This window comes from Polyodon spathula, chromosome 11, assembly GCF_017654505.1.
Source record: "Polyodon spathula isolate WHYD16114869_AA chromosome 11, ASM1765450v1, whole genome shotgun sequence".
NCBI lineage: Eukaryota > Metazoa > Chordata > Actinopteri > Acipenseriformes > Polyodontidae > Polyodon > Polyodon spathula.
Window position 1 is genome coordinate 13,436,831 of NC_054544.1, and position 13,356 is coordinate 13,450,186.

At 35.2% G+C, this 13,356-nt stretch overlaps 1 protein-coding gene across 2 annotated transcripts in view; it reads right to left on the reverse strand.

Moving 5' to 3' along the window:
* LOC121322968 (obg-like ATPase 1) overlaps nt 1-13,356 on the reverse strand; it is a 41,214-nt gene that overhangs the window by 22,782 nt on the left and 5,076 nt on the right. For both annotated transcript variants that reach the window (XM_041263631.1, XM_041263632.1), the window contains exon 5: nt 866-1,041. In XM_041263631.1, coding sequence (XP_041119565.1) covers nt 866-1,041 — 176 coding nt within the window. The remainder of the gene's footprint in view (nt 1-865; nt 1,042-13,356) is intronic.

Below are 13,356 nucleotides of genomic sequence, written 5' to 3' on the forward strand. Positions count from 1 at the left end.
AAACATTTTATAAATCTGATTTGTCACCAGCTGAATTGATGAGAAGGGAACTAAAATGAGATTAAACTAATTTGTTTGGTCACAGCTCAAGCGTTCCACGATTTTTTTTAGGAATGAAAGAAATCTTGATGCTGACTTTTCTGGATTTATCACACAACAATGTCATTAGAAGTGCAGCGTGACAGCTCAACGTGACAGCACAGCAGTCAGACATGCAGACAGTAAAGGCATGCGCACACTTCGGGTATTTTATTTGCAATTGCAAATACATTCACTTTAATAATGGTAATTTAAAAGGTATACTCTGAGCTTACTCTGTTCAGATGTCAGGATTACCAACTGTGTACCAGCATCAAACAGATGACTTACTAAGACATGTACACCATGAACCAGTCAGAAACCTGCCCTTTCTCAAATAAGAGAATCCAAAATAAATCTACACCACACTGAAAAAAAAAAAAGATTCCCTCTGTAAAGGTGAACAGAATTATACGACAGAGTACTTAATGAGTGACATTTTCTTAGAATAGAGAAGATAAATGTAGGTACCGTCAAAACAAAACACATCAGTGAGACAAGGCTGTGAAGTGATTGAGCATTACTTCATATGAAAAGAGGCTGGTGGAAGCACTTTCATTAGCCTAGCACTGTGACCCTGGGTCAGCAGCTGAATAAGTAACACTACTAATGATTTCTACCATAACTGGCCTATGACCCCTGATCAGTCTGAATTGCAGGAGCAAAATAAAATAAATATAAAATAAAAAAAATGTTCTTCTACATTTAACTGTGTTGCAAAGAAACACACCTCAGACAAGGACTTTTGAAAACTTACGTAATGAGAACCCTAGATTTTTTGACTTACATATTCTGGTTTTAATTTTTTGTCGGTTCCTCTTACAGCCACCTTCTCCAGTTTGTCTATGATTGGCATGATAAGCTCTTCATCCTTTAGCCTTAGTTCCTCGTGGATGATTTCAATGTCTCGGACAGGATCGACAGACCCTTCCACATGGATAATGTCTTCATCTTCAAAAGCACCTGAAAACAGCATGGGCTCATTATTTACATACTCCAAATAATTAATGCTAGCAATGCATCATTATCTGAGCTGGTAATTGCCAAGAGGCAGAGATTGGGTGAAAAATATTTATCAGAGTTTAGTATTACAATACAGATCTTTTCTATATACTGTACATTCATGGGTGAAATAATGTAATTTGATGTTCACAAATGTTGCTTGTACTACAGACTTGATCCATAGTTTCCAAATTGTGCACAAAGCTTAAACACGTAATCGCTTACTTCTTGTATACTTTTAACAGCCGCCTATTTCTACTGTATTTTTCTTTCTTTTTTTAGTTTTTACACCAACTCCTTTTCCAAGAACAACTTTTATATTTTATTTTGTTACAGGAAGCAATATGTCCCCACAGTTTGACATATTTCTACCAGATGTTTCAAATTACATGTTCTTCAAATATATTATTCATAAAAAGGACTTATGTATCTGCTGTATTACTCCACAATCTGCAGAAAGACAGATTTAGAATATTTTCCAACTATACTGCAAGCAGGTAACCAAGCAACAAGCATGCCAGCAGACTGCAATGTCAGTAGCAGGAGTAGGATTTAAATTTAAACCGTAAACTAGGACCACCAATCACTGAATAAGAAGATAAATGATTTTATAAAAATCTCAGTGGTCTGAACAGACAGTGGTAAATGCACAGCATCACCGCTGTTGATAGTGGTTTAGACTTCTAGCCCACCCTGATCCCTACCTGTGCAGTTGGTGTGAATGAATGTACACTCTATAGCAAGATAACCAGCTGAAACTGAATATTTGTTATAATCTTATTTTAATCCCCTTCAATTCCACTTTTTTTGAGTAACAACGCCAATCAAACAGTATTACAACATGAAAAAGCATTAGAATGATTGTCAACCAGAGTAAGGGTTCCATGGTTAATTCTGTTATTTAATCAAAAGTGTGTTGCACTTTTTATAAACTCAAAAAAGACCTATTAAGGAGCTTAGCAATATCATTAATATGAAGTACAACAAAATACAAACTAGTTATAAAAAATAGTTAGTTTGCTGTTGAAATGTCCATACACCAGACATATACTTACTAGATGTGAAGGGCTGTGGAGTTGGAGTTGATGGGGATTTTTAGTGGTGGTGCAAGTATTGAAAATAGAAAATATTAGAGAAAAAAAAAAGAAAAAACACTTTTACTGAATCACAACATTCAGGAGCATGAAAACCAAAAAAAACAAGGTTGAAATCAGTCTCTCTTCTCTAAATCAATCGGCTTTGTTGCGATGGTCCTGATGGTGATTAGATAATGAACCACTTAGGCACACAATTTACACAGCAGCTCATTTCATCGTCCTGATTCCAGGGTATGGGTTTAAGGCCATCCAAAAGCACAGAAGGTGGTGCATTTGTCACATGAGTGACAACTATTCACACAAACCTAACAAAATGGTGCTGGCCCTTATTAGAAACACATGCTATTATCACAGATTTAAAGTGCAGTAGGGCCATAATTTCAAACTGCCAACTAGAAACAGAAGGGAAAAACAACCACATATCGCTTAAGTATGCTCTCTGACTCTTGCCCTTTCAGAACATGATGTGGCACGCTAATGCACCCTACCTTTACCATTCATTTACCATAGGTGTTGAAAAGCAGAGTGCTTTTTGACAACCGAGGGTTAGAATATGGTCAAGATAATTTACAGACGTCTCCTGTATCAATCACAGGTTTCTTAATGTATAGTTGACAAAGGTAAATAATATTCACATGCATTAGCATGTACTGAAGCACATGCACAATTAATAACTTCAGAAACAAAATTGGTCTGGGGAAAAAAAAAAAAAAATCCAAAATGTGCATTATAACACCTGCTTCTCTCTCTCTCTCTATCTATACCTCTCTCTCTCTCTCTCTCTCTCTATATCTATATATATATATATATATATATATATATATAGGAGGTTGTCCTGGTAAGTGGGCTCCAGCAGTTGAAATGCAAATCAGCCATTACAAACTGGGTAGGAAAAGTGGGTAAAAATGATTTTGAAGAAAAGAAAAAGTCTAATACAATATCTTAATTCTGTTTTGGGGGTTGATCTTTTAAAGTTTTTTGTTCTATGTATTATTTTGCAATTCCCCTTGCTGGCAGCATGTCAGCAGCCAGCCTCCTGCACAGCACTTCCTGGTGTCTTTTTTATTTTTTATTTATTTTTTTAACTCCTTTCCTAAGGTGAGGCAATTCCTCACCACATCACTGAGTGGAACGCTCTCCCAATGCAGAGCGATGAAGAACCTCACCACATGTTCAGAGCCCAACCCTACTGCCGGCTCTGGGGGGCGAGTACACAAAGGGTACCATTCACAACCATTTGGAAAGAAAACAACATGGGATGTTACAAACCTCAATATAAACAGGTATTCAAAAAGTCTATTAGACAGACACTCACAGGCATTCCAGGATGTGAACAATTACAAGGTTCTCCAGAACTGTTGGGGGCAAACGGTTCTCATTTTATCAATACCAAATGTGAACCCAAAACAGTAATACCAGACTCATAGGTAACTAATCTAACCAGGTTTTTATCTCTTCTTGGCACTAGAATATTATATATTTGCAAGTGTTTTATTATTACAACTTTTCACATAATATAGCTGGACATACTGCGTTTGGGCAGCAAATTTACAGACAAATTACTAATTACATATAAAGGTCTGGAAATTAGGTATAAGGTACCATACTGGTAAAATAATAAAGACAAATGAGGGGATTACTGTTACACCCATACAACGAAGTCTTCCTGGATAAGGTTATCTGCTAAGAAATGCATAATATTAGAGAAAGATCCAATAACAGGTTGTTATGCATTCAGCTGAACAGTACCACTATACTTCGGTGTAGGCTGTTATCAAGCAATTCATTCTCTTGCTAAAATGAAGTTATCCAATTACTCTTTGACTAATCAGGGCTGTTTTGGCTTTTTTTCTTTTTCAGAGGTACTTAACAGTATAAACAGTTCACTTACAAGAAACGGAAAAGGGCTAATCAGCAGAATTATTGTTTTGCTGCTACAATTTACCATTCTAAATGTATGCACTGATTGGTATGAAGATTTGCTATTGTATGCTGTGTTCATGTATGAACTGATTGGTATGAAGATTTGCTATTGTATGCTGTGTTCATGTATGAACTGATTGGTATGAAGATTTGCTATTGTATGCTGTGTTCATGTATGAACTGATTGGTATGAAGATTTGCTATTGTATGCTGTGTTCATGTATGAACTATAAGCTACCAAAATGTGCAGCATGCATTTCCAATGCTGCATCCTAAAACTGACCTGTTTTATAGATTTAAATAAATCACTGTAAAAGTTTAACAGTTTAATAGTTGCCATAAAATATCATACAACACTCAGATTGTTTTCTGGTATCATAGGTGATAGGCTTCAAAATACCATTAATAACTTGAATCAACACTGTTTATAGAAAACTGCATTTGTGGTTGTTTTTATTTTTAAATTCAAATGATATTGTTGGGGCAAACATTCAAAATAAATTCCTTTGTTCAAAATGTGTTCACATCCTGTAACAATTGATAAACGGCTATCAAAAGGATATCACATTTGTCCCCAGGGACCCAAGGGCACTTTGCATATGTTTTGGGAGTGTCTGGACGTGGTGGCATTCCTGGAATGGGTATCTTCAACTTTGTCTAATATTCTTGAAAAAGATATTCCTCGCTCCCTTACAGTTCTATTACTGACTCTTCTTTTGACCTATCTTTGCAGAAGAAAAGGATTTTGGTTAGCTGGAGTCACAGCTGCTTAAAAGATGATGGCTCTTTGCTGGCATCCTCCACACTCACACTGGACCCTCGCTTTTCTTGACATCACTTATTTGGAACTTTCTGTCTCCCGGGTCCATAGAGCCGGGAAGTGGACTGTACAGGCCTGGAAAGTGGCTGCAGATTCCATCAGATCTGTAATAAATCTATACCCACCTACTACTGACTGAACTAGGTCCCTGAGGTCCTCTATTGGGTGGTTTGGGAGGGAGGTTGCCACCCAGGGAGGGGGGAAGTTGTTGTACTGTTTCCCAAATAAAAGATTTGATTTAAAAAAAAAAAAAAAAACTACATCCATGCAGGAAACCAAAAGTGATGAGAGACTAATCTAAAACACATTAACTTCCAATTATTAAATTAACACAGAAACCGACTTTGAACGATTAATAAACTACACAATTTCGATTGCTTGCTATAAACTTCACATCATCTTTATGGTCACACATCATAAAAGTTAGTTCTGCATTCCAGCCACTGTTGATTCCAGCGGTTCGTGTCAGGCAACCACTGAAGCTGCTCTCACTCTGGGATCTATAGTCCACAGGAACCTTGAGACCTGCCCTGCTGTTAAAACTCCCATAATGCACACAAAACTGTGTCAAGAACGAAAACATACAGGGAGCGTAATGTAGTATCAGAACTCTTCATTATAAACGCTTGTCTTAGAAAGACGGCGAGTGAGTTTTTAAATACTGGAAGTTCATAAATATAAAATTATTTTTATTTTACTTTATGCATCTAACCCTAACCCTATTAACGATGATTCATTCAGCAAGAGAAAAGCAGCAGATATTGCATGATAGACAGTCCATGGCAGATCAATCACCCTCAAAACCGAAGGTTCAAGGACATTGATATAAATATGCATTTATAAGGGAGCTACCCAAAGTTACTGTATCTGTTATTGTTCACTCGGTTTCTCATTTGTTTGGCAGGTTAAGAATTTTTTTTTTTTTAATAATAAAAACAAAAATATTTCAAATTGCTATTTATTGTATTACATTTCATTTAATAATTAGTAATTATTAAATGAAACATAATGGCAACTTAAAACAAAATATTATAACAATTGGAACTTTGTGACTTTTTTTTTCCCCTGAAGAATGATGTTATTAGAATAACTGATAATTGTAATCGTTATTATTTTCAAATAACCAATCGAGCTGTAAAAGTGGTAATAGCTCACTACTAGAAACCAATCAATACATTAAGTCTGAAATAAATATTAAACTGCTATTAAGTGTTTAGTCATTTCCCCTTGAATGTTATTACTGTTTTATATGTTTATTGGTCAAAACCTTAATCATAAGCCTGCCTATATATAATGACTGTTGATGTTAATAATAATAATAATAATAATAATAATAATAATATAATAATAATAATAATAATAATTTAGTAGTAGTAGTAGTCGTAGTAAAGTACTTTAACAGGATGAGCACTGATAGGCCTCCTCTCGATCATAACTTCTTACTGTATGTTCTTATCTTATTTCAGGGATGAGTTCAAAGCTATACAAAAAAGTGCTCCAAGACAGCACCCCTTGTTTAATTACACAAGCAAATTTGCATCAAAAAAAAAATATTTCTATTATACTTGGTCTACGGTGGCTAATCATCAAGCAGATTGCATTTACAGACAGCTTCTATTTTCAGAGTTCTTCATTCCAAAGTAATTTGCTTTAATTTCACCCAATTTAACCCATACTTCACACCATCTCCATTCAGCCTTAATAGCAGTGCTCCATGCATAAGAAGAAAAAAGGGGAAATCTCCACAATTAGTCCCTTAACGACTGCATCATCCAGTCAGGCCTTTAAGAAGACGGCACTTAGAAGACTGTGGCGCCAAACAAAGCCACAAGGAAGCCTGTTAAAAAAGAAAAAAAAGAAAACTGGCTCCAGAAGTCAAGTCTATCGTGGCATTTAACATTTTACCACTTCAGTTATTGTACGTTTTAAAAAGACCAATAGCAGGTGTGCCTTTATTGACTGAACAAAAGCTTTTATCTTCAAAAGAATCTCAAGAGCCTTCTGTCAGTGAAACTTAGCAACATATTTCCTACCAGAACATCACATGCTAGATTTACAAAAATGTGATGCTTTGCTTTTATAACAAACAAATTAAATCTGTTCAAAAGATATCGTGAAGCAATTTTTACATTTATGTAAATCAAAGTGTGAATTTCGTATCCTCTTAACAATAACATTATATTAAAGAACTCATCTTTTTGCCAATTGGGAATAGGTTTTATTTTTTAAAAGAGCATTTAATATTACAATACTTTAGAACTTTCACAATAGGCTAGGATGAAGTGTTGATGACGACCATTCTTACCGGAATCTGAAATAAATCTCTCCTTTTGTGTTACAACATTATGAAGCAGTAGCACTTCAGTGCCAGTTTTTTAAACAGGCATTAAAAATGATTGCATGCGTTCACATCTTTGGTTGTTAATGCAGGTACAGTATTTATGGATCAGCAACCTCCATTCCATAAATGTAAATAAGAAAATATTTTCTTGGTGCAGGAATGAATTTTAAATATATAGGCAGCCTAGCATTGCTTTTAATTTCGCCCCTCGAGTAAATGTCTGAATGAAAAGACACTGTAGCTCTCACACTCTTTCTCTCTCATCATCATCATACCTGTAATTTACAAAAGATCAGAGCTTTGCAGAAGACAAAGTAACAACTGTTTTACAGAGTGCAGAAGTATTTTTCTGGTTGGGGGGGGGGGGGAGATATTTAAAAACTCATCCTTTTGAAGTACAGTGCAATGGCCATTTACTACAAAATGAGCAGAGACTAAAATAAATATTCCAGATCCATATCAATCATGTTTAAACTGGTTCTGGTAATATTCAAGACAACATGTCACCAATATGCCTTTACAAAATTACAGCACTACGGTATCATGGACATCACTTACATGTCATCACATGAAAACTGAGGAAATAGCATACCAAACAAATATACACTACATTCTTGCACACATTTTTGTGTTTTATGATGTTGAATACAAGTCTCAAAACAGTCATTTATCTGGTATTTTTATCTTTGCAACGTGCTGAAGCTACCTCATGAAGTTTTCATGCAATTCTGTTACTCTGGGAACTAATCAGACGTGCTCCTGCTGCTACTTACAGCAGTAAAAGGTTATAGCTTTCTTACACAAGATTCACTAACTCAGGGTAACAAAACAAAATGGTTTGTGCCATTATTTTTTGTTTATACACAGTATAGTTTGTGCAGCAGAATTCCAAGAATAAGTAGCAGGGTTACAAAAAAAATATAACGTTATACGTCCCTATGTGTTGCTACAACTGTTTAAATAACGTACTTGTCATTTTTCTTTTCACCGTTAACATTGCAACTTTTTTCACTTATAGCTTTAAAATCAGTTTCAAAGCTCTTTTCAGAATGGCCGCTCTAGTGCACTGGGGTTTGAGATTTGTCGTCTAAAATCACTGCAGGAAGAGTGATTAAAAAAAAAAAAAAAAAAACAACACACACACATGTGACAATGTGGGCAATAATCCTTACACTACCAGTGCACCAGAGCAGCCTTTTTTAAAAGGAGCTTTGAAATAGACTTTAAAGTTCTAACTGTAAAAAGTTGTCAGGATGTTAATGGAAAGAAATTACAGGTACATTATCTAAACAGTTGCAGCAACTCATGGGGGCGTGTAACCCTATATTTTTTGGAGCTCTAAGGATTGAGTTGTTAAGCTGTGGTCTGTAAAAGAGAGGAGTTGCAAACAGAAGAGTTGAATTTGAATCCACAACAGACATATTCGCTCTGGCCTTAGTGTTTAAAACAGGAAGATACAATTAGATAGGAATTCCAAGAATCAATAACTAAGATTGACGTGAAGTAAAAAAATAAACAGCCTACATAGCTACCAATCTATTTGTAATAGTCTTAAATAAATTTGAAAAGCACCATCTGAGGGGATGATCAGCTAAACGTTTCTGACATATAGGATGTTGTGATTTGGTATATGTTACCATGTTTACATCTATTGTAATACATCACATACAAATATAAAATGAGAAAGTCAACTATTCTGAGAGCACAGAATAAAATTTCCAATTTATACATCTGTTGTGTGACTGAGCTAGAGATTGACTACAATACAAAATTTCATAAGCTAAAAATAGTGTTAACTTCCTTTTCATTTTCTTCACTGCATTTTAAGCAGGGCTGGATAGGCTATGATTGAAAGAAGCTATCTTATGCACATCACTGTTGTCCCACATCATTCAGAGAACAAACCTTTTTAGATCTTCAACTACCTTAGGAGTGCTGATTGCACAGGCACCAGCAATTTCCTAACCAATGGCCACCTGAACAATGATGTGTTCAGTTTTCAGCCTCTCAAGCCTTTCAAAAGGTGAATCATTTCACAGTTTGGAACTGGATCTCCATAGCAACTTCTCTTTGAGGGGTTTAGAATCACCATCCAGTAATTCTATGATCATCAAGCTCAGCCATTCCCAATGGTTCTTTTCACAGCAGATGGAAAAGGAAGCCTTGAAATTTTACAGTCTATTTCAGGCAATTCATCTGGCAGCCTATTAGAATTCAAAATATTTCAACCTTCAATCACGAAGCATGTTATCTGAAGCTGCGCTGATCTCAAGTTAAGACATGCAGACATTTTAGTCTAATCATCCATGATGAGAAGAGACTGACAAAAACTCTTAATTCAACCAGCCTCAAAATGCTTATTTTAACTGCATGAACATCTTTCAACAGGCAATGAAAACGTAACATACATCATTTTGTCACAAGTTTCTGCTAAAGGCAAATATAAATCCTAAATGCTGATGATGAATGCTATGTGTAATAGACATTCCAATTATTATTATTAACATAATTTGAACACTATGGGCTGATTTTACAAAGAGTGTCAATTTTACTGTAACCACTTACTGTCAGCTGGTTTTACAGACCCATGTTAGCAGTAGTCTTAGACTGCCTTACCTAAAGTAACATTCAGTAGTTCAAGATTAAGTGCTAAATGTTAACGTTCAAATTCAAAGAAATCAGAAACTAAATTCAGTATTTATTTGCATTGTGCTGCCTAAACCGATTAGTACATTATGCATTGCTTGCTAAATGGATATAAGACTTTTGGGAGCACTTGACCTCAGAAAGAGATGCAACATGTTGGTTTTCTGTCCCCACAAACAGCCATTCATTTCAATTAGAGCTGAAGTAGGTTTTTCAGAGAAAAAGACTGCCCTTTACACAAATTCAGTACACTGGCGAGTGCCCAAATGAAGTTTATGATACATGTTCAAGGTTTTTTTTTTTTTTTTTTTTTTTTTGTTCCCCCAAATAACCAATGATGAATAAACATGTAACAATTGTTATTATGTTGAATGATATATTGCCATGCTACAGCATGGGAAACAACAAAATGTAATGCATTTGTAGTGAACATCACAGAGTATTGTATCTTTTTAATAGCCTATTTAGTAAAACTGTCAAGATAGAGCTGATGAGCATTCATAGACAAAACAAGCACCAACTCCCAAAGGAATCCCTAGATCCGGTATCATGTGCACCTTTTAACAACACTGAACTACACCACCACTTACATGAAGTCCCACACTATTACCAGATTGCATCTTCCATCTAAAACAAGTTGTACACCTGTTATGGCTTAGGTATAATTGTACTGGTTGATTCTCATGCCAAAATACCACGACACAAGCCAAGACACCACTGAAAAGCTCAAAAGCACTCTGGAAAATGTTAAGCATTCCCTAAGCCCCCCCCCCCCCCCCCCCCCCCCCCCAGGAATGACGTCAGTACCACTACTGCAAATCATGGTGATGAGAAAAGGAAACCAAGGACAGCGGGTTTGTCACCTTGCAATTACTCTAGTGGTCGACTTGGTCCACTGTTAAATTATTAATGTTTAAAACAATTTAGATAGCTACAAATAAGTAAACAAATCTTCCCTCCAGTTTACAGTCACATGACTACTGACTCCAAGCTTCAACTGTCAACATTCCAAGATTTAGTAAGTATTTGTGTTACTGCAAAGAAAAAAAAAACACACACACACACACACACACACACACACACACGGTCATGTTTATTAGTTGGACCTACTGTATAACACTGTTACCAATTTTCCAAGCTTAAATCAACATGGGTTCGATATTTTAACGTATCTTTAAAAATGACAAAGTTTTTAATCCTAAACTAAAGCCTACTCTGAACAAAACAGAAATGGCTTTAATAAAAATAAAAACTACACAAAGCTTTTAAATGCACAATTTCCATCCCTTATGCAAACCGTTTATGACCGCAACTGTACAACTACTGATATTAAACAAACGCTGTATCAGAAGAAATAAACTATGAAAATATACACAGTATTTAACTGAGGATAAAGACAGGCTTAGTGATACTGTACAGAAAATGAAAAAATGATGTACAAACTGAAACTGTATGCATTTTGATTGCCTATATAAAACCACCACAATTGAAGTCAGAGAGACAGAGGGAAAAGTCTTGGATCATTCAAGTCCGCTGCAAAGAACAGAGAAGTATACGCTTCAAGATTCTTCTTTGGCAGTGGCACCAATATCCCTGACTGGGCCTCATCTATGCTGCAAAGTTGTTTTTTGTTTGTTTGTTTTTTTAAAGGAGTTCTTTTGCCATGTATTTAGGGAATCCGTTTTCAAGATTTCTAAGATTAAATACATTTTGGGAGGTTTCTTGTAAGCACATCCAATATTTACACCTGCAACTAAATCTATTCACAATGGAAATAAATACAAGTATACACATTTCTATGAAAAATAAGTACATACTTCACCTCAAAAGCTACATAATACTACCATCAAGATTTTCTTGTTTTACTTTAACAATTATTTTTAAACAAGTACTATTGTTTTTATTTATAAATTTGCTTATCCAAGCTAAGCCAACACAACTATATATTTTTGTTATTACTGTTTTAAAATTACCAGGACTTTACCAAAAAAAAGACTGACTTCTTATATATAAATATTCATCATATGAAAAACATCCAGGTAAAACAAGGGAAAATAATATATTTGTCCTGAGAGGCAAAATAATATGTAGTAAACTCTTTAGCCTTTAATTACAATCTTTCAAGGTATACCATAGGAGGTTCAAAGGGGACTGAGCTACAAACAGGAACTGCAATTATAATAAGCATTTCAAATAAAGGTGCTAAATACGGGTATCCAATTCTATAACACTGATGGGGGGTTGACCCAAACTCATTCCTGCCACTAGGTCAAAACATAAAGCACAAGAACCTCACAGGTCTGGCAATCACTGAACCCAAGTTAATTACTCCTATATAGAATCTCCTCAAGCTCTAAAAACAGACTAGACAACTAACAGAACTACTGTACTGAATGCCACAACTTGAACTGTGAGCTTGGAACTATTTAAACGATGATGCTATAATAAATGTTCATAATGTTGGTCATGCTGAGGTACTTTTTCATAGTGCCGACACCCGTCACGATTTCCATTTGTTAGGCTACGCTAACTACCTACACAGCCTTGTACTCTCTGAAATTTCAGAATCATTTCTGGGGCATAGAGTCAGTTTCTAAAAGGACCTTGTAATTTCTGGGCCAACCAGCTCTTCTCTTGCTAGCTAATAATGTACTTCAGTATCTTAAGAAATATTTCCTTAAACATATAAATGTTACTGTACTGCTTTGTCCAGAGCACTTGCCCTTGAATTCTCATACGGCAGAATTGTGTGTTTTTCCCCAGAAGAGATTATAAATGCAGATCACCAAAGACAGCAAGGCACTTTAAGAGAAAACTGTTAGTTTCTTTATTTCTCCCACTATGAAGCCTATGCAGCATGTTTGTCATTGATCATTCAACAAATACTGTAACATTATTTAATTCCACTGAAACGTATGGTTCTGTGCAATAGAGTAAATACGCAATGATGACTGGTTTTGATAATTCAAGTGGTCAGACATTTTACTGCAATTTAAATTCTTGCTTTTCCTTCTTAGTGGAAAAATACTAAGCCAATCCCATTTCTTAGGTTGACAGATTTATTCTTTTACCTAACATATAATCAAGCACTACACCTCGAGTGTTTATGTGCTGATTAATAGCAGATAAAAACAACTCAAATTTACTTACCTTTCCAAAGGGTTCAGCTATGACTTTTAATTAAAAAAAATAACAGTCTGTTAAGAATTTATAAAAGCATTCTTGATATAAAACAATGGGATTGATACATTTTAACAGGATTAGCTGATATACAAAAACTACTAGATTTATGTCTTGAGATAAGAAAGGACTCAAGATGAAACTGCAAATAAAGAAAATTCCTTTTATGTACACACAAATGTTGGTTGATAAATATGGACAAAAATGAATGTCCTTACACAATGTGTATATTCCCTGTGACAGAAATACAATGAACCTTGGTTGTAAAT